At 46.5% G+C, this 22,606-nt stretch overlaps 1 protein-coding gene across 1 annotated transcript; it reads right to left on the reverse strand.

The window, feature by feature from the left end:
• Positions 1-1,135: 1,135 nt before the first annotated feature.
• slc10a1 (solute carrier family 10 member 1) lies at positions 1,136-21,050 on the reverse strand. Its single transcript, XM_078233154.1, has 5 exons — positions 20,647-21,050; positions 17,706-17,907; positions 14,806-14,984; positions 9,792-9,994; positions 1,136-1,257 (listed from the first exon to the last, which is right to left on the reverse strand). Exons 1-5 carry the CDS (start codon positions 21,048-21,050, stop codon positions 1,136-1,138), a joined length of 1,110 nt encoding a protein of 369 aa, XP_078089280.1.
• Between the last annotated feature and the right edge of the window lie 1,556 nt (positions 21,051-22,606).

Raw genomic sequence — 22,606 nt, forward strand, 5'->3', positions numbered from 1 at the left:
TGTATACGTGTGTCTATGAAGAAAATATCAGGATAACTGCCCTGCTCTTCTTCGAATAGCGCCCAGGGATCTTTTATGTTCAGATCATAAAAGTAGACAGGGCCTCAGTTTAATATCAGAAAGGGTCAAGCTCCTTTAATTCTACACCTCAGTATCCGTGTTTATCTTAAAGTAAAGTTTATTTATTCGTGTCACAAGTGGGCTTACATTAACACTGCAATGAAGCTACTGTGAAAATCCTCTAGTCGCCACACTCCAGCGCCTGTTCGGGTACACTGAGGGAGAATTTAGCATGGCTAATGCACCTAACCAGCATGTCTTTCAGACTGTGGGAGGAAACCGGAGCACCCGGACGAAACCCACGTAGACACGGGGAGGGCGTGCAGACTCCACACAGACAGTGACCCAAGCCGGGAATTGAACCAGGATCCCTGGTGCTGTGAGGCAGCAGTGCTAACCACTGTGCCACCGTGCCGCCCTCTTCATCACTGGAGTGGGACTTGAGCCAACAACCGATTGAGATCAGAGAGTGATTATTGGGGAGGCAGTGGCGCAGTGGTATTGTAACTGGGTTAGTAAACTAGGGTAATTAATGCTCTGGGCTCGCAGGTTCAAATCCCACCACGGCGGGTGTTGAATTTGAATCCAATAAAAGCTGCAATTAACGGTCTATTGACCATGAAACCATTGTCGATTGTCAGAAAAACCCATCTGGTTCATTAATGTCCTTTAGGGAAGGAAATCAGCCTGCCTTACCTAGTCTGGCCTACATGTGACTCCAGAGCCACAGAAATGTGGTTGACTCTTAAATGCCCTCTGAAATGGCCTCACAAGCCATTTAGTTCAGGGTAATTAAGGATGGGCAATAAATACTGGTGCAGCCAGCAACACCCACATCCCATGAACCAAAGCTTGAGCCTGCCTGACACCAAAAGTAAAGCGAAAATCTTGAGAGAAAAAAAGTCACTATCAACGAACAATATCCAAACACTGCACGGGGTCTACAATATCTTCATTCCGTTATTTTTCTAAATGTGTTTGCTGGCCACTTGGAAGCCAATTATACGATGCAGGGAGTATCTAATGACATTCTGTGTAAAAACCAATATTTGCAATCAATGTTTCCTCTGCATCCTTACTTAGAAGACTCCATTTTACTGTTCTTGAAGGTCACGGCAGGGTCACAGGGTTTTGCTAGTTCAGGAAGTGGAAGCTGTGCGTTCATGTTCTCCTCAGGCACGTAAATCATCTTGGCACCTAAAAGAAACCAAATATTACTCTTCAGCAGTCTTGCTTGAAGTAGGGACGGGGGGGGGCAACTGCAGCAAACTGTCTCATCCTCAGTGTTCAGACGTAACTATCTTTTTTAGACTCGTTCTGCAGCAGTTAAACTATTTTGATTTGATTTATTATTGCCACAAGTATTGGGATACAATGAAAAGTATTGTTTCTTGCGCGTTATACAGACAAAGCATACCGTTCATAGAGTACATAGGGGAGAAGAAAAGGAGAGGGCTCAGAATGTAGTGTTACAGTCATAGCTAGAGTGTAGAGAAAAATCACCTTATGTGATAGGTTCGTTCAAAAGTCTGACGGCAGCAGGGAGGAAGCTGTTCTTGAGTCGGTTGGTACGTGACCTCAGACTTTTGTATCTTTTTCCCGAGGGAAGAAGGTGGAAAAGTGGGGTGTCACAGTGGCACAGTGGTGCCTCACAGCGCCAGGGATCCGGGTTTGATTCTCGGCTTGGGTCACTGTCTGTGCGGAGTCTGCACCTTCTCCCCGTGTCTGCGTGGGTTTCCTCCGGGTGCTCCGGTTTCCTCCCACAGTCTGAAAGACGTGCTGGTTGGGTGCATCGGCCATGCTAAATTCTCCTTTAGTGTACCCGAACAGGTACCGGAGTGCGGCGACTAGGGAACTTTCACAGTAACTTCATTGCAGTGTTAATGTAAGCCTACTTGTGACACTATTAAACTTTAAGCAAAGTGGTACTGTGATGGAGTACTGCTTCCATAAACAGCATGCATTCCTCATTGCAGTGTTCTCGCAGTGGGACGGAGGTGCACTGGACACTGGGGTAAGGGTCACAAGGAGAGGGTAGGTTAATTGCGGTGGCAATTTTCATGAATTGAGTTTGCATTGTGAGGTCACGTACCAACCGACTCAAGAACAGCTTCTTCCCTGCTGCTGTCAGACTTTTAAATGGACCTACCTCGCATTAAGTTGATCTTTCTCTACACCCTAGCTATGATTAACACTACATTCTGCACTCTCTCCTTTTCTTCTCCCCATGTACTCTATGAGCGGTATGCTTTGTCTGTATAGCACACAAGAAACAATACTTCTCACCGTATATCAATACATGTGACAATAATAAATCAACTCAAATCAAATCAAATCATTGGCCGTAACATGGAGGACTGAGAGAACAACTACGTCAAATCGACCTGTACAATTTCCAGAGATGGGTTTGATCGTTTCTGGTTGTTAATCTAGGGGGGTTATGTACCAGCATGGGTCTGGAAGTGGGTGTGAGTTGACAGTAAGTATTCTCCGTTCATTAATGTAATTCATTTTCTCGACTAAATCATCAGTCCGGTTGGAGAGAGATGCACGACAGGATTTGTGACCTTCCCAAGTCTTTGATGGCATTGCTTCCTCACCAATCTCATTTCTCCCTGACTCTGGGCTTTTCCCAAGATCATGATCGATGTTAAAGGGATACCACGGAGCTGGACACATCCCAGGATCGAACACTCCACCGGTGCAGAGCACCCACACCAGAGTCTGCCCGCCTGTGGAATCGAGAGGGGTCAGCTCTCCCCCTAGTGAGGAGAGCAGCCGGAGGTGACGGGAGGACAGGAAGCTTCCAGCCAACCTGCCTTCCTCTGCTGTCTGAAACAAAAGGCTGGCCTCACACTGAGCTTGCCTTCGGAGCTGAGTTGAAGGTGAACTGAAAGAGCTTGAGAAGATTCTTTACGCCCACCACCATCGTGTGGGTGTTGGTGAAGATTATGCAGCATTGTACCTTAGTATTATGGTTCTCACCCCTGTCATACATCATAGAATCATTGAATCTCTACAGTGCAGAAGAGGCCATTCAGCCCATTGAGTCTGCACCGACTCTCTGACAGAGTGTCTTACCCAGGCCCTATCCCTGTAACCCCACACATTTAGCATGGCTAATCCACTTAACCTGCATCCTCCGGGTGCTCTGGTTTCCTCCCACACTCTAAAGATATGCAGGTTAGGTTGATTGGCCACGCCAAATTGACCCGAGTGTTAGGGGGATTAGCAGGGTAAATACGTGGGGTTACGGGGGTAGGGCCTGGGTGGGATTGTGGTCTGTGCAGACTTGGTGGGCCAAATGGCCTCCTTCTGCACTGTAAGGATTCTATGATTCTATGATCTTTGGACTGTGGGGAGGAAACTGCAGCACCCGGAGGAAACCCACACGGACACGGGGAGAATGTGCAAACTCCGCACAGACAGCGACCCGAGGCCAGAATTGAACCTGGGTCCCTGGCGCCATGAGGCAGCAACACTAACCACTGTGCCACTGCCCCAGGAGGGAGTTACTTTGATGTTCAGCACCATGGAGCAATGATAATTTTATGAATATCTCCAGAGATGCCTCCAAGCCCAAAGCAATCAAACGCAGACCTGGTTTTTCTCTCCGTCTCTCCTATGGTATGACAGCTGCACCTTTGGGTTTCCAATGACAGGTTTCCCAAGATGAGAGAATCAGGCGGGAAACTGCTAATCAGTTACAGGCTCCATCCAAATCACTGAGCAGTTGTCATGAAGATCATTTGCCAAAACATTGAATGTATTCAAGAGGCAGTTGGATATAGCACTTGGGGCGAATGGGATCAAAGGTTATGGGGAGAAAGCAGGATTAGGCTATTGAATTGGACGATCAGCCATGATCGTGATGAATGGCGGAGCAGGCACGAAGGGCCGAATGGCCTCCTCCTGCTTCTATCTTCTATGTTTCTATGTTTCTATTTCACGTCAGTTGGAAGAGGGTGAGGAAGAGCATGAGGGGGAGGCTGATCATAGAAACCCTACAGTACAGAAAGAGGCCATTCGGCCCATCGAGTCTGCACCGACCACAATCCCAGCCAGGCCCTACCCCCATATCCCTACATATTTTACCCGCTAATCCCTCTAATCTACACATCCCAGGACACTAAGGGGCAATTTTAGCATGGCCAATCAACCTAACCCGCACATCTTTGGACAGTGGGAGGAAACCGGAGCACCCGGAGGAAACCCACGCAGATACGAGGAGAATGTGCAAACTCCACACAGACAGTGACCCAAGCCGGGAATCGAACCCAGGTCCCTGGAGCTGTGAAGCAGCAGTGCTAACCACCGTGCTGCCCATGAGGAGGGACATGATGAGTAGGCTACAAGATTGTCTTGTTGACTTGTGTTGGGGAATCACTCCCAGTAAGAGGACTGTCTGACCTCAGCTGCATTGCCACTCCAGTGAAAGCTCATTATCAAAGGATTGCCAGCATATTTCTGCTGTTGATGCTCAATGATCTTCTGTCAGTCTTCTCTCATCATTAGTTATCTTTCCTGAAGCTTACCCTGCGCTGTATAACTAAATCACCGTAATGATCCTTTCGATACTTCCAATAAGCAATGCTCCTGATCACGTATTTCCCTTATAAAGAAAACTTATTTTTTTAAAAGTTTATTATTAGTGCCACAAGTAGGTTTACATTAACACTGCAATGAAGTTACTGTGAAAATCCCCTAGTCGCCACACTCCGGCGCCTGTTCGGGTACACTGAGAGAGAATTTAGCCTGGCCAATGCACCTAACCAGCATGTCTTTCAGACCATGGCTAGAAGCATGGAATCATAGAATCGCTGCAGTGCCGAAGGAGACCATTCGGCCCATGGAGCCTGTACCGACAAAAATCCCACCCAGGCCTCGTCTACATATTTACCCTGCTGATCCCCCTGACACTGAGGGTCAATCTAGCATGGTCAATCAACCTAACCCTCACATCTTTGGACTGTGGGAGGAAACGGGAGCACCCTCAGCAAACCCATGCAGACACGGGGAGAACGTGCAGACTCCATACAGACAGTGACCCGAGCCAGGAATCGAGCTCAGGTCCCTGGTGCTGTGAGGCAGCAGTGCTAACCACTGTGCTGCCCTAAACCTTTAAGGATTGTGCTATAGCGGGTCAGAAAAGTGGTACTGTAATGAGGTTCTTTATTCGGGAGAGCTATGTAATGGGGGCAAGGTTTGGCTAAAAAAAAACCTCCTGAAATATAAGCTTGTGTTTACTCACTCGGCAGGTTGTACCTGACTAATAGATTCCGAATTCGCAAGACTTGAAGGAGTGTGGATTGGGGTCTAGAGGGACAGTCCCAACGGTGAATCTGACCATCCAGAGTGAGGTGCTAAAGTCAGATCTATTAAGGAAAGAAGTAGCTTACAAAAAAAGCATTGGCTGCCACAATGGCCTAAAATAATATTCTTTCACCAATACACAGCCTACAGACACATAAAGGGGGAAAATTTAATCGAACTTGTTAGACACCAGATCAGAAACTCCAAGGTATATTGTGAAGTTAGCCTAGACCCCAACTTTATTTGATTTTGGTATTAATGTGAGCATAAGGTCTTTCATCCCAGGTGTGATTCTCTCGACCTACTAGGTAGTTTTTATTAAAACCATCTTTATTTAAGAATACGGTTAAATATAATAAAAATAATCAGCATAACTTTTACCGATTGAAAATACTTAAACATGACAAAGTATAATTCTGAACAGCTATCCATCTCTATAAGAACATAAGAACATAAGAAATAGGAGCAGGAGTAGGCCATCTAGCCCCTCGAGCCTGCCCCGCCATTCAATAAGATCATGGCTGATCTGACGTGGATCAGTACCACTTACCCGCCTGATCCCCATAACCCTTAATTCCCTTACCGATCAGGAATCCATCCATCCGCGCTTTAAACATATTCAGCGAGGTAGCCTCCACCACCTCAGTGGGCAGAGAATTCCAGAGATTCACCACCCTCTGGGAGAAGAAGTTCCTCCTCAACTCTGTCTTAAACCGACCCCCCTTTATTTTGAGGCTGTGTCCTCTAGTTTTAACTTCCTTACTAAGTGGAAAGAATCTCTCCGCCTCCACCCTATCCAGCCCCCGCATTATCTTATAAGTCTCCATAAGATCCCCCCTCATCCTTCTAAACTCCAACGAGTACAAACCCAATCTCCTCAGCCTCTCCTCATAATCCAAACCCCTCAACTCCGGTATCAACCTGGTGAACCTTCTCTGCACTCCCTCCAATGCCAATATATCCTTCCTCATATAAGGGGACCAATACTGCACACAGTATTCCAGCTGCGGCCTCACCAATGCCCAATTTAAGCAATATCCCCATAGGCATGCATCCTTCTTCAAAACCAATTAACACCAAAACAGATATGCTCACATGGATGCTGGATTTCCAGTCTTTTAACCCCTCTGGACAGATACAAAAATACATCTGCCTTCTGACTCCCATACAACAGCCTCCAGAGAAAGATATATCCTCAGACGGCAGAACCTCCAAGAAGGAGACCTAGTTTCTGGCAGATCCTAGTCTCTAGACTTCACAGAGAGAAAGAGCTACTTCTTTATAGAGCTCGCAAGCAGCAACTGAGCTGAGTTTCTCTCTGTGAGCCTAGCCCTGCCCTGTCACATGACTGTTGCTGTCAAAACCTGATCAAGCCCTACTCTGAAAAATTCCAGGGGAAAACACTAAAATGACAAACCTGCATTAGTCCAGATTAAAACAAACATTTTAGCAATTAAGATCAATTATGCTGCTGGAGTAATAACAGGGGTTGCTGGATGCAGACAAAATGGCACCGATAATAAAATAATAAAACAAACTGCTAAAACAGATTCTGCACAAGAAACATGACCCAAATATATTTCTTAAAGGCACAGTATTGTCAAAGACCAAACAATGGGCACGGGCACTGCAATGAGGGATTACCTTGCTTCTCAGCTGCTTCTGATCTGGGTAGATCCAACACAAGTTAGAACTAGCCTGCTCCACTTTAAGCTATATCTTAAAGTGGAGGTTCATTCTGGCTGGAGCAGGTGCTGGAAGTAACTTTGTTGTGGGGAATACTCAATAATGTCTCAGCATGGTGGTGGAGGTTGGGGGTTGGTTGGGTTCTCTAAGGTTTTCCGATGCTTAACTGCAGGCTTTGGTGCATGAGGAGAGATATGTTCCATCCACAGAGGACAGGTGACACTCCAGACAAACTTTGCAGAGGCAAATGGGGCCAAATAACCATGATGGTCAATGCCCTTGACAATCAGGACACAGTGCCTCAAAAGACTCAATGACCTCACACCAGTAGTTAATGTCAGTGAGTGCGTCTCCAAAGGCCATATCCCACCAATATCCCCAACAGCTCAATGCACCACACCAATACCAGACACCTCCCAACCAATCATAACTCAAGTCAAAGATTCATGGCCTCACTTCAGTGCTGGAAGTTTCTCCACATCTCCCAGCATGCACAGATTGCCAGCTATTCAACCATGACACAGTGGCACAGTGGTTAGCATGGCTGTCTCACAGCACCAGGAACCTGGTTCAATTCCAGCCTTGGGTCACTGTGTGGAGTTTGCACATTCTCCCTATGTCTGTGTGGGTTTCCTCCGGATGCTCTGGTTTCCTCCCACTGTCCAAAGATGCATCTCTTAGGTGAATTGGCCATGGCAAATTGCCCCTTAGTGTCCAAAGATGTGCCTCCCATTCTTAGAAAGCATCCTTTCCGGATGTATCACAGCTTGGTATGGCTCCTGCTCTGCCCAAGACCGCAAGAAACTACAAAGGGTTGTGAACGTAGCCCAGTCCTTCACGCAAACCTGCCTTTCATTCATTTAACTCCGTCTATACTTTGTGCTGCATCGGAAAAGCAGCCAGGATAATTAAGGACCCCACGCACCTCGGACATACTCTCGTCCACCTTCTTCCGTCGGGAAAAAGAGACAAAAGTTTGAGAACATGTACCAACCGACTCAAGAACAGCTTCTTCCCAGTTGCCATTGGACATTTGAATGGTCTTACCATAAATTAAGCTGATGTTTCTCTTCTGTAAAAGTAATATGTGAATGTATATTCTGCACCATCTCCTTTCCTTCTCCCCTATGTACTCTATGAACGGTATGCTTTCCCCCCTGTATAACGTGCAAGAAACAAGACTTTCCAGTGTATCCCAACCCATGTGACGATAATAAATCAAATCAAACCAATGCTGCCAGACCTGCTGAGTCTTTCCAGCACTTTCTGTTTTATTTCAGGTTTCCAGCATCTGCGGTGTTTTGCTTTTCCTTTAGAAACCGCCCAATGGCTGCGTGATGCAGTGGGAGGTCACACTGACCTCAGGCAAAGATCGACTTGCTGGCCAGGAAAGCTCAGATTGCTGTGATTTATTAAGGACAATTCAGGAAGGATCTCACAAAACCTTTGGAGAGAGAGGGAGTGGAAAGGAGATTTACCAAAATGGAACCAGAGATGACATCTTTGTGAGGAGACTAGAGAAGCTCAACTTGTTGTCCTTAGTGTTGAGAAAGAGATGGAGACATTTGATGGAGGTGTTCTGAATTATGAAGGGCTTAATGAGGAGAAACTGGAAAAAGAACTAGATGAGAGATGAGAGGCAGAGTTTTCCAGTCCCGCAACGGGAATCATAGGGGGCGGACATGGACCATGCACAGGTCCGTTGACCTCGGGTGGGATTTTCTGGTCTTTTCTGGTGAGTGTAGCCGGAAAATCCTACATGAGGAGTTTTTTTTTGTATATGGAACAGACCTGGAATGCAATTTGATTTGATTTATTGTTGTCTCAGATAGTGAAAAGTATTGTTTCTTGTGCGCTGCACAGGCAAAGCATACCATTCATAAAGTTTTAAAGTTTATTTATTAGTCACAAGTAAGGCTTAATCCCCTAGTTGCCACACACCGGCGCCTGTTCGGGTACACTGAGGGAGAATTTAACACGGCCAATGTGTCTAACCAGCACGTCTTTTAGACTGTGGGAGGAAACCGGAGCCCCCGGAGGAAACCCACGCAGCCACGGGGTGAATGTACAAACTCCACACAGACAGTGACCCAAGCCAGGAATCGAACCCGGTTGCCTGGCACTGTGAGGTAGCAGTGCTAACCACTGTGCCACCTTGCCGCCCCATAGAGTACATAGAGTACATAGGGGAGAAGGAAAGGAGAGGGTGCAGAATGTAGTGTAGCTAGGGTGTGGAGAAAGATCAGCTTAATATAAGGTAGGTCCATTCAAAGGTATGACAGCAGCAGGGAAGAAGCTGTTCTTGAGTCGGCTGGTACGTGACCTCAGACTTTTGTATCTTTTTCCCGACAGGAGAAAGTGGAAGAGAGAATGTCCGGGATGTGTGGGGGTCCTTAATTATGCTGGCTGCTTTGCCGAGGCAGCGGGAAATGTAGACAGAGTCAATGGATGGGAGGCTGGTTTGCGTGATGGACTGGGCTTCATTCACGACCCTTTGAGGTTTCTTGCGGTCTTGGTCGGAGCAGGAGCCAAACCAAGCTGTGATACATCTGGACAGGATGCTTTCTATGGTGCATCTGTAAACTTTGTGGTGGAAATGCCCCAGTAGTTACTTTCAAAACGCAATTGGATATGTAACTAAAAAGAGAAGAAAATGAAAAGAGCGAGGCTGATTAGTTAACTATTTGAAAGAGCTGGGAGAATGATTCTATGAAAGAAAGCTGGTCACTTACTCTGTTCCTTCGATTTTGATTTCCTTTTGTAACTTTGATAGATCGCTACGAGGACAAATGCTTCCAAGAGTTGAAAGACTAAGTAAATCAATGGAAACAGGTAAAAAGCAGCAATCTCTTCTTGGCGGAAAACAACTTTGAGGATGGCAGTACACAGCTGAACATTCTGGCATCCGGTTTCCATAGAAACGGTCCGTTTGCACCTGTTAAAAGTGAGTAAACACGTTGAAAGAGACTTTCTAAGTTTTTAAGTTTTAAATTTATTTATTCATTTTCATAAGTAAGCTTACATTAACACTGCAATGAAGTTACACTGAAAATCCCCTCAATCCCCTCACACTGAGGGAGATGGGGCAGCATAGTGGTTAGCAGTGCTGCCTCAGGGATCCGGGTTTGATTCCCGGCTTGGGTCATTGTCTGTGTGGAGTCGATACGTTCTCCCCGTGTCTGCGTGGGTTTCCTCCGGGGGCTCCGGTTTCCTCCCACCGTCCGAAAGACGTGCTGGTTAGGGTGCATTGGCCGTGCTAAATTCTCCCTCAGTGTACCCGAACAGGCGCCGGCGTGTGGCAACTGGGGGATTTTCACAGTAACTTCATTGCAGTGTTAATGTAAGCCTATTTGTGACACTAATAAATAAATTTTAATTTAGCATGGCCAGAGTTTGTCCTTCAGTAAACTATTGCAAGTGGATGGCCCATTGCACTGTCAGGGCGAGCGTTGAATTGATGTGAATTTATAGCAAATAAAATAACTGAGTATTCTTGGAGGTGCTACACCCTGTCTACCAATGGGGATGAAGTAGAAATGGTCGAGAGCTTCAAGTTTCTAGGTATTCAGATCACCAACAACCTGTCCTGGTCCCTCCACACCGATGCTTTAGTTAAGAAAGCCCACCAACGCCTCTACTTTCTCAGGAGGCTAAGGAAATTTGGCATGTCCGCTACGACTCTCACCAACTTTTACAGATGCACCATAGAAAGCATCCTTTCTGGTTGTATCACAGCTTGGTATGGCTCCTGCTCTGCCCAAGACCGCAAGGAACTACAAAAGGTCGTTAATGTAGCCCAGTCCATCACGCAAACCAGCCTCCCATCCATTGACTCTGTCTACACTTCCCGCTGCCTTGGAAATCAGCCAGCATAATCAAGGACCCCATGCAGCCCACGGAAAAGATACAAAAGTCTGAAGACACTCAAGAACAGCTTCTTATCTGCTGCCATCAGACTTTTGAATGGATCTACCATATTTAAGTTGGTCTTTCTCTACACCCTAGCTATGACTGTAACACTATATTCTGCACCCTCTCCTTTCCTTCTCTATGAACGGTATGCTTTGTCTGTATAGCGTGCAAGTGACAATACTTTTCACTGTATACTAATACGTGTGACAATAATAAATCAAATCAAATCATTATTTTTTAGCTCAGTTCCTTTTTTCACATATTTCTTCTGATTCTAACCCCTCTTTTAGGCTTCTCAAAGTTTCGCAGGGTGTTGATTTTGGTTTTGTGCACTATTGCGAAATGGTTGATGGCAAATTTACAGCCTGTTTTACATCTCTCTCAGTTTTAATATCCATCGAAGTCTAACACACCAGGATGAGCCTCAAATCTCATCAAATCTCTGTACAGTCATAGCCATCCCTTCCTTTTACTTGTACCCTGGTCCCCTTAAGATAAAGGCCACCATTGCTTTAGGTTCTTTGATTATTTTGTACTGACACATGAGTCAGGGGCAGCACGGTGGCACAGTGGTTAGCACTGCTGCCTCACAGCGCCAGGGACCCGGGTTCAATTCCGGCCTCAGGTCACTGTCTGTGTGGAGTTTGCATGTTCTCCCCGTGTCTGTACGGATTTCCTCCGGGTGCTCCGGTTTCCTCCCACAGTCCAAAGATGTGCGGGTTAGGTGGATTGGCCATGCTAAATTGACCCTCTGTATCGGGGGATTAGCAGGGTAAATATGTGGGGTTACGGGAATAGGGCCTGGGTGGGATTGTGGTCGGTGCAGACTCGATGGGCTGAATGGCCTCCTTCTGCACTGTAGGAGTTTTATGATTCTATGAGTCATTTGTGTACATGGACACCTGAATAAAGGGTCAAATGTGACATGGTGGTACCGCCACTGGGTTAGCAATCCAGAGGCCCAGGCTAATTCTGTTTTATTCATTCACGGGATGTCGCTGGCTTGTCCAGCATTTACTGCCCATCCCTAACCTTCCATTTCAGAGGGCAGTTGAGAGTCAACCACATTGCTGTGGCTCTGGAGTTACATGTAGGCCAGACCGGGTAAGGATGGCAGATTTCCTTCCCCAAAGGACATTAGTGAACCAGATGGGTTTTTCCGACAATCGACAAACACGGTCATCAGTAGACATTCGACCAAGGGTTCAAATCCCCCCGATGGCAGCTGGTGGAATTTAAATTGAATTAAGTAATTTTGAAAAATGGAGTGAAAACTGGGCCTCAGTAATAGTGACCGTGGAACTATCGTCGATCGTCATGACTTCTGTTTCCCTGAATTCCCTTTAGGGATGGAATCTGCTGTCCTTACCTGGCCTGGCCTGCATATGGCTCCAGAGCCACAGCAATGTGGTTCACTATAACTGCCCACAATCTGCAAGTAGGGAAACAGTGCTAGCAACATCTATATCCCACGTAAGAATACTCTCTTACATGGCACATAGACTCTCTTTACCCCTCCATACCTCCTTGTCCCTTGTCATTAAGGAAATATTCCCATTTGTCTTTCTTTGGATCCAAAGTGGATGGCCTCACACTTGCTTACACTGGATAAGATCTCCTCCTGTTGAGTCTACTCAATTCATAGATCATAGATTATAGAATCCTACAGTGCAGAAGGAGGCCATTCCATTTGGCCCATCGACCACAATCCCACCCAGCCCCTAACCCCGTAGTCCCATGTATTTACACTAGCTAGTCCGCCGGCACTAAGTGGCAATTTAGCGTGGCCAATCCATCTAACCCGCACATCTTCGGACTGTGGGAAGAAACTGGAGCACCCAGAGGAAACCCAGAGAATGTGCAAACTCCATGCAGACAGTGACCCAAGCCGGGAATCGAACCCGGGTCCCTGGCGCTGTGAGGCAGCAGTGCTAACCACTGTGCCACCATGCCACCCCTGGTTCATTCCACATGGTCTTGCCACCTGTCTTCATCTGTCAATGGAACGTTTCTTTATAACTTTCTGCTCCCATCTACTTAGTGCGTCTTCTAACATTGTGTCACATACAAATATGAATATACAATTCCCTATTCCTTCATCCAACACACTCCCTCAGTAGTTAGCACTGCTGCCTCACAGCGTCAGGGACCCAGGTTCAATTCCAACCTCAGGTGACTGTGTGGTGTTTGCACGTTCTCCTCGTGTCTGTGTGGGTTTCCTCCGGGTGCTCCACTTTCCTCCCATAGTCTAAAGGTGTGCAGGTTAGGTGCATTGGCCGTGCTAAATTGACCCTAGTGTCAGGGGATTAGCAGGGTAAATGCATGGGGTTACAGGGGTGGGGCCTGGGTGGGATTGTTGTCGGTGCAGGCTCGATGGGCTGAATAGCCTCCTTTCTGCACTGTAGGGATTCTATGGTCGTTTGACACAGATATAAATAGATGCGCTTTATTTTAGAGATAGTTTCAACTTTGAGTCAGGAATGTTCTCTATCATCCGACACTTGTAGTTCTTCCATGTTACTGACAGCCCCACTGGGCATGAAACATCTACGTACAGTTAGCTTCTATTTTACAACCAGGTATACAAACAGCCATTAAATAGAACAGAAGTTGAGTATTGCCGAAAAAACACATGCTGTCGAAGCTTTTCATCTTGTACTCATCAGGACAGATCGCAAGTTTACCAACAGTAAAGGGAATAACAATTTATACTGCATGAGAAGAGAGTGCTGATTGGTTGGCAGGCAGTTTCTGATTGGTAGAGATACTGTCATGAAGAATGCACAGGGAACAGCTAATTACCAATGCCATTAGAGACTATACCATTGGCATCCCTCTCAGTTATCCCCAATTCAAGCAGTTCACCATTGAAGTTCTCATTGACAGACTAATTTTGCGTAGACTCTATCCTCTTGCAATAAAGATTTGTAAGTACATGAAGATATCAGAATTTCATTGTTCAAATTCAAACCAGCAAGATTGGCTCTGATTGGTCAAGGCATGGCCATGGGGAATGAACCAGGGAATGGCTGTCCTCTGAGTTCATTCTCCATGGTGATGCCTTGACCAGTCAGAGTCAAGCTTTCTGATTTGAATTTGAACAATGGCTTGGCAGTTAACTGTTCCCTGCTGATACGCCATAGCGATATCTCCAGCAATCAGAGTCCACTTGCCAACTAATCAGCGCTCTCTTCCCAGGCAGTGTAAGTTGTTGTCCCCTTCACTGTTGATAACCGTGTGGTCTGCCCTGATGTGTGCAAAATGAAAAGCTTCGACAGTATGTCTCTTGTTTCAACATTAACCAGATATTTGTTTCTTCTACATCTTAACCGGAAAGGTGTGGTCAATCCTCAAGCATGCATTTCCATTGCAATTGATGCCTAATTTAAATGCAAAATAACGATGGCACAGTGGTTAGCACTGCTGCCTCACAGCGCCAAGGACCCGGGTTCAATTCCGGCCTTGGGTGTCTGTCCGTGTGGAGTTGGCACATTCTCCCCGTGTCTGCGTGGGTTTCCTCTGGGTGCTCAGTTTTCCTCCCACAGTCCGAAAGATGTGCAGATTAGATGGGTTGGCCATGCTAAATTGACCCTTAGTGTCAGGGAGACTAGCTAGGGTAAATATATGGGGATAGGGGCTGGGTGGGATTGTTGTCAGTGCAGGCTCCATGGGCCGAATGGCCTCCTTCTGCACTGTATGATTCCGTGATTCTATTCTATTCTATGATCTGTTATCCCTGAGATAAAGAATCCAAAACAACTACTTAAAAATAAAGGAACTGCTTTTATTGTTAAGGAAAAAACTATTTGCATTGCAATTAATTACACACGTTACCTTTCTGGTAATCTGCATAGGCACGAGAGGGCATATCCGAGGATATATCCGATAGCGGGCATTAGTGCCGTGGTGACAAGCAGGCGAGAAGAGAAAAGCATCCAGATAGTCGTCCCAACTGACATTCCTGACAAGATGCCCATTATTAATGCTGCAATGAGGAGACTCAACATGCCCATCTGAAAGAGAAGTGTGTAAGGTTAGTAAAACAAAACTCTTCCAATGAAATGGTCTCTCAAAGGCTGTAACGCCAGCGGTGTGCCCCTCATTGCGGCAGTGTCTCAGCAGTCACCGCTGCCATTGCTGATTTTTCATCGATTCATAGAATCCTACAGTGCAGAAGGAGGCCATTTGGCCCATCGAGATTGCACCAACCACAATCCCACACTGGCCCTATCCCCACAACCTCACGTATTTACCCTAGCTAGTCCCCCTGACACTAATGGGCAATTTAGCATGGCCAATCCACCTAACCCGCACATCTTTGGACTGTGGGAGGAAACCGGAGCACCCGGAGAAAACCCACGCAGACACGGGGAGAATGTGCAAACTCCACACAGACAGTCACCTAAGCCGGGAATCGAACCTGGGTCCCTGGCACTGTGAGGCCGCAGTGCTAACCACTGTGCCACCATGCTGCCCCACTGTGCCACCGTGTCGCCCATTTTTGGACATGTTTTGGGGCAGTTGGCTGGAATGAAGTAATAGTGTGGAAATCACCCTGTTAGTGGATAAACCACATCTTCATAGAGTCCCTACAGTGCAGAAGGAGGCCATTTGGCCCATCGAGCCTGCACCGGCAACAACCCCACCCTATCCTCATAACCCCACATATTTACCTTGCTCATCTCCCTGACACTAAGGACAGGCTTTTCCAGCTGCGTTCGCCCTGAGACTGGAAATTCCCATCCGAGGTTAACGGACCTTTGCATGGTCCGCTGAATTTTCTGTCCCGCCCGCTATGATTCCCGTAGTGGGTGTGACGGAAAAATTCCAGCCTAAGTCGTGGCCAATCAACCCGCACATCTTTGGTCTGTGGTTGGAAACCAGAGCATGCGGAGGAAACCCACGCTGACACGGGGAGAATGTACAAACTCCACACAGACAGTGACCCAAGGCCGGAATTGAACCCGGGTCCCTGGCGCTGTGAGGCAGCAGTGCTAACCACTGTGCCACCGTGCCGCCCCTGTCCTTTGCTATTTTAGCCCATTTATTTTAAGTGCCTCCATTAAAATACTAGACAGGATGATGGTACAAACATGGCAAGTACTTGTCTGTTAAACTTGATATCCAGGGTTATTTATTTATTAGTGTCTCAAGTAGGCTTACATTAACACTGCAATGAAGTTATTGTGAAAATCCCCTCGTCGCCACACTCCGGCACCTGTTCGGGTACACCGAGGGGGAATTTAGCACGGCCAGTGCACCTAACCAGCACGCCTTTCGGACCGTGGGAGGAAACCGGAGCACCCGGAGGAAACCCACGCAGACACAGGGAAAACGTGCAAACTCTGCAGAGACAGTCACCCAAGCTGGGATTCAAATCTGGGTCCCTGGCACCGTGAGGCAGCGGTGCTAACCACTGTGCCACCGTGCCACCCAAAACAGTTGAGGCAGAAACAATGGCCACAGTCAGAAAGAGTTTTAACAACACCAGGTTAAAGTCCAACAGGTTTATTTGGTAGCAAACGCCATTAGCTTTCAGAACGCTGCCCCTTCGTCAGATGGAGTGGAAATGTGCTCTCAAACAGGGCACAGAGACACAAAAATCAAGTTACAGAATACTGATTAGAATGTGAATCTCTACAGCCAGCCAGACCTTAAAGATACACACAATGCATTGGGTTGGTGGATGAAGGAGAAGGCGTGGAATCGATGTTGTAACAAAGTACAATGAGACCAATTTGCCTGTATGGAAGGTAAACATTGACAGGGGTTGGTTGGGCCGAATGGCCTTTTCCTGCAAAGTGTGCACCTGAAGAAAAAGCCTCGAGGGCGGGCAGGCTGCTCGATGCCTTCCGCACCCCTTTGTAAAATTCCAGGCACATTGTAGGTGGGCGGGTAGGTGATGGGAAGACTAAGTTTTGGATTTTAGGCGCCCTTTCCCCTTCAAACCCACCAGCCGGTGAGTGCTAAATCCAGCCCAAAGCTAATTTCCCGAGGGAATAATCTTTGGTCCGAACTTTATTTCAGATTGGCAGCATCCACGGGACATTGCTCTCGTATGGGGGTTTCAAGCCATCCACTTGGGTATAACACTAGAAATCCCTTCCGATCTTCACTTCCTGTGAGGCTAATGACACGGGAATTGTTGGTTTCCATACTGGATCTGAAATGGCAAGTAGGCATTGAAATGCAAAGATGGAAATCTACCCCACGCAGTAAACCAGAAGAGAAAATGCTGGAAAATCTCAGCAGGTCTGGCAGCATCTGTAAGGAGAGAAAAGAGCTGACGATTCGAGGCCAGATGGTCCTTTGTCAAACTCTGGCAAAGCTTTGTGCTTTGACAAAAGGTCATCTGGACTCAAAATGTCAGCTCTTTTCTCTCCTTCCAGACCTGCTGAGATTTTCCAGCATTTTCTCTTTTGGTTTGAGATTCCAGCATCCGCAGTAATTTTATCCACACAGTAAACTCTTAGTTGATGAGAAAGGTGATCACCCCAGATGTGATAAACATCCTGGGTGGGGTTTTCCAGCTGTGCTCACCCCAAGACTGGAAATTTCCGCCTGAGGTTAAACAGACCTGCCCCTCCCCCGTCTGCTACGATTCCCATGGCGGGTGGGACGGGAAAATTCCACCCTCTGATTCAAAGATGTCATTGGCGTGAGGATTCACTTCATTTTTGATAGACAATAAACGGAAAAGATATGCATTAATGCGCTTAGCGTTAGTATCTTACTTTGGTTATGATCTTTGAGTACTTTGGGTACTTTTTATTGAGGAAGATGCCAATACCACAAGGAATGAGGGTTAAGAATAGGCTTATGGAAATCTCTTTGTATGGGACTTTACTTGCCAGCGATAGGCCCTTGAAATAGAGATAGAGGAGAAGGGGCATCATGACAAATGCCAAGACTGTAGAGCACGCGGTCATCACAATACTGTAAGGAGAATAAGGGAGACAACGTTAGATAAAGCTTTAGCAACAATCAGGCAAACACAATTTAGTTGCCACTTCTAAAATACAATGTTACTGACTCTTAACAATGCTGCGAAATATTTATCTCTTTACTGATAGTGTGATCTGTGCAGAGGGACTATTGCCCGTGGCACCTGCCCGATGGAATAGGGGAAAACATGCAGTTGACATTAACCTGGAATGTTTAGCCCCCAACCCGTGCTTGCTCTGTTCTGCCACCACTTCAACCAGGCCCAGTCTTTGAGTGGTTGGGTGGGGGGGCACTAGCCTGCCTCAGCTGCAGTTGCTGGGGCAGTTTTACGGGCTTGAGAGGTGGCAGTTCATCAGTTATTCTCCTGTTTTCTGAACATGTGGCACAGTGGTGAGCACTGCTGCCTCACAGCGCCAGGGACCCGGGTTCGATGCCTGCTTCGGGTGACTTGTCTGTGTGGAGTTTGCATCCTTTTTCCGTGTCTGCGTGGGTTTCCTCCGGGTGCTCCGGTTTCCTCCCACACTCCAAAGATGTGCGGGTTAGGTTGATTTGCCATGCTAAATTGCCCCTTAGTGTCAGGGGGACTAGCAGGAGTTTAACATACAGACACTTCACTTTACCCTCACATGCCCATCGATGTTACCAGCCTCACACCCACCTCTCACTGACTCCACTTATCTCTAGCTACTCAGCACTGGTGGGCACAATGCCAGACCACAGTGCAGCAACAGTCACTGCCTCTCTCCAGCAGGATATGGTGGCACACGAGGACGCAGATCAGGGCCCATGGAAAGCAAGGATGTCTACATGCCCCGGGTCCTCCAGAGGGCAGAGATTCTCAGTATTATGTGCCTGGTTGCTATGGGGTCCATGTTATTCAACATCACCAAGACTATTGAGCGTGATGGTATGTTCTTGCCTCTCAGTTTTTAGCTCTTCCTGCCCTTTGGCCTGATGAACAAGCTACTGGAATGCTGTTCAGATAAATTCAATATCCATTAATTAACAACAAAATACAATAATAGAATTCAGTCACTCTCAAAAAAAAAACAACCAGGTTTTGTGGCTTTCAGAAACTTTTGGAGTTCCTCTGTTGATGCCTCTGTCTGTAAGTTCTTTCTGATTTGGTACCTTTTGCGAGTTAGATGGTGCGTTCTCTTAAGAGATATCTGAAGTGGCAGAGTTGAGAGCTGCTCTCTCTCCCTTGAGGCTTGAGTGGTGGCAGTTTGCAAGCTACAGATGTTGTTGTTGCGAAGTTGAGTTGGTGAAGGTGGAATTTGATGTTGGTAATGATGTAAAAAATTGTAAAAATGCCAGAGTGAAAAAAACATCGCGAGGTCCCTTTAAATGCTGGTGTTTTGTTTCAATGCTTGGAGATTTAAAATGCAAAGTACACAGTTCAAGCTTCGGGAAAAAGATACAAAAGTCTGAGGCCACTTACCAATTGACTCAAGAGCAACGTCTTCCCTGCTGCTGTCAGACTTTTGAATGGACCTACCTTGCATTAAGTTGATCTTTCTCTACACCCTGGGTATGACTGTAACACTACATTCTGCACTCTCTCGTTTCCTTCTCTATGAACGGTATGCTTTGTCTGTATAGCGAGCAAGAAACAATGCTTTTCACCGTATGTTAATACATGTGACAATAATAAATCAAATCAAAATCAAAATGTCTCCTCAGAATTTTGTATCTTTTTTCCCGACGGGAGAAGGTGGAAGAGAGAATGTCCGGGGTGCGTGGGGTCCTTAATTATGCCGGCTGCTTTGCCAAGGCAGCGGGGAGTGTAGACAGAGTCAATGGATGGGAGGCTGGTTTGCGTGATGGATTGGGCTACATTCACGACCTTTTGTAGTTTCTTGCTTGAAACCATTGTTGATTGTCAGAAAAATCCCATCTGGTTCACTAATGTCCTTTCGGGAAGGAAATCTGCCACCCTTACCCGGTCTGGCCCACATGTGACTCCAGAACCACAGCAATGTGGTTGACTCTCAACTGCCCTCGGGCAACTAGCGATGAGCAATAAATGCTGGCCCAGCCAGCGACGCCCATGTCCCACGAATAAAAAAAACATTATTGCACAATACATTTAGAAATACATTCAAAAATTGCTGGTTATTTTTTAATGAAGGCAGCATCCTGTAAAGTTTAATCTGGTCTTCCAGTGAAAGGGCAAATAGCAGATGGGCAGACTATTTTACACAGCACCCAATTCTCTTTTTCAAATATTCAGCATTTTTACTGAAGACCAGTTATAAGTTTATTTATTAGTGGGTGGCACGGTGGCACTGTGGTTAGCACTGCTGCCTCACAGCACGAGGGACCCTGCAGAGATGTCTTGGAGCTGAGATGACTGACCCTCCACAACCACAACCACCTTCCTATGTACCAGGTATGACTCCAACCAGCAGGGAATTTAACACTGCAATGAAGTCACTGAGAAAACCCCCTAGTCGCCACGCTCCGCCGGCTGTTCAGGTACACTGAGGAAGAATTTAGCATGGCCAATACAAGTAACCAGCACTTTCGGACTGTGGGAGGAAACCGGAGCACCCGGAGGAAACCCACGCAGACATGGGGAGAACGTGCAGACTCCACACAGGCAGTGCCCTAAGTCTGGAATTGAACCCGGGTCCTTGGCGCTGCGAGGCAGCAGTGCTAACCACTGTGCCACCATGTCCGCCCCTCCCTTCCCAAAACACTGTAAGCTGTAAAGTGGCCTGCTCATACCTGAGATTCATGTCTCCATTCAGTGCCAACGCGAAGATATTGGAGAGGACCCCCCCTGGACAGCAGCCACAAACAAGGACAGATAGAGATTCCATGGCGGAGAGGCTGAACATCTTGGCAAGGCTGAAGGCTGTAAAGGGCATGATCCCATATTGAGAAACCACTGCGATCAGCACCCCCTTAGGTTTCAGAATGTGAAGCCTGATCATTGGCAACTCCATGGTGCAGCCCAGTGAGATCATCGTGATGAAAAGGACAATGACTGACATGGCACTAATGGCTCGATCTATTAGTGTTCCACTTGGTTGCTCTTTCCATCCCACACTCAGGTTCGAGGCTGGCGTTGAGTTCAGAAGCACATTCCAAACATTATCCACCAAATAATCCTTAGCAGTGACATTCATTTCGATTGCAGGATTCGATGCTTAATCCCTGAATCTCTATCCGATCTGTAGCTGAGAAGTTAAACGCTCACTGCGCTCTCAGGAGACGATTTTGTACCATGTACGTTTGCAGAATGTTCGCTTCAAGTGCTCCCAGGTAGCCACAAGATTTGGCAATTTACAACAGAACTGGCTCTGTAAGGTCATGTTTTGCAATTGGGCTCTGAGTTTTAAGTGAATATATTCAGCCCAGTGTCTCAATAGGAACAAAGAACTAGTCATTCAGTTCCTTTCTAAACGGCAGTTCAAAATCCTCTCAATTTAATTACTTGAGAAATGCAGAACAAACAAAATAGATGGCTAATCCATGACCCAGCTTCATAAAATTCTCCAGTCGGACAGGAAGAGAAAGTTGGTCACCAATATTCCTAATCACTCCAGGATCACTGCTTATTTCTTCAATTTTGCCCCCCTCCCTTTCTGAGGACTGTGCTTTGTCATTTCAATTCTCCAATCCAGAAAGCTGTGAACATAGCCATTCCTGTGCTAACGTGCTGTAACTCAGCGAAGGTCAGGTATTCTACTGATTGCTTTATGAAAAAGCACTTCGGCCAATTCCATTACTGATTAAGGTGCCTAATATGTTTATTTTGTATATTCATGAATTGTATTTCGATTTGTTTTAACTTGATTTGATTTGATTTATTATTGTCACATGTATTAGTATTCAGTGAAAAGTATTGTTTCTTGCGCACTATACAGACAAAGCATACCATTCATAGAGAAGGAAAGGAGAGGGTGCAGAATGTAGTGTTACAGTCATAGCTAGGGTGTAGAGAAAGATCAACTTAATGCGAGGTAGGTCCATTCAAAAGTCTGACAGCAGCAGGGAAGAAGCTGTTCTTGATCAGTTGGTACGTGACCTCTGACTTTGGTATCTTTTTCCCGACAGAAGAAGGTGGAAGACGTGTCTGGGGTGCATGGGGTCCTTGATTATGCTGGCTGCTTTTTCAAGGCAGCGGGAAGTGTAGGCAGAGTCAATGGATGGGAGGCTGGTTTGAGTGATGGACTGGGCTTCGTTCACGATCCTTTGTAGTTTCTTGCGTCTTGGGCAGAGCAGGAGCCAAACCAAGCTGTGATACATCCGGAAAAAAATGCTTTCTATGGTGCATCTGTAAACGTTGGTGAGTTTATAAGTTTATTTATTAGTGTCACAAGTAGGCTTCACAAAACTTGTGAAGACAGTGTCCCACTTTTCAATGGGAACCAACTCGTCCACACAAACATTTATCCCGATTTCATATGCTGCGTATTTTCCTACTTCACCTTGTTCCTATCTCACATTGACAAGAGATGAAAGAGGACCATGCTGCGTATACAGCCCCTGCCCCCTCCATACCATTGTCAGCCCATTTCCTGTAATTTGCATCTTTGAGTGGGTGTGATACCCCCTTGTTTTCCCTGGGGGAGTCAATGGTGTAGTGATATTGTCACTGGATTGAAATTCCAGACCGAAACCCACCACGATAGATGGTGACATGAATCAAAATTTAAAAATGTGGGAATTAAAAGTCTAA

This window comes from Mustelus asterias, chromosome 18 (assembly GCF_964213995.1).
Source record: "Mustelus asterias chromosome 18, sMusAst1.hap1.1, whole genome shotgun sequence".
NCBI lineage: Eukaryota > Metazoa > Chordata > Chondrichthyes > Carcharhiniformes > Triakidae > Mustelus > Mustelus asterias.

Coding starts and splice junctions, on each gene's coding strand:
- slc10a1 (XM_078233154.1), bottom strand. CDS start 21,050: ATGAATGTCACTGCTAAGGATTATTTGGTGGATAATGTTTGGAATGTG. Junction 17,908..20,646: donor AATGGAGACATGAATCTCAG/GTATGAGCAGGC, acceptor TTCTCCTTACAG/TATTGTGATGACCGCGTGCT. Junction 1,258..9,791: donor ATCAAAATCGAAGGAACAGA/GTAAGTGACCAG, acceptor GGTTTCTTTTAG/GTGCCAAGATGATTTACGTG.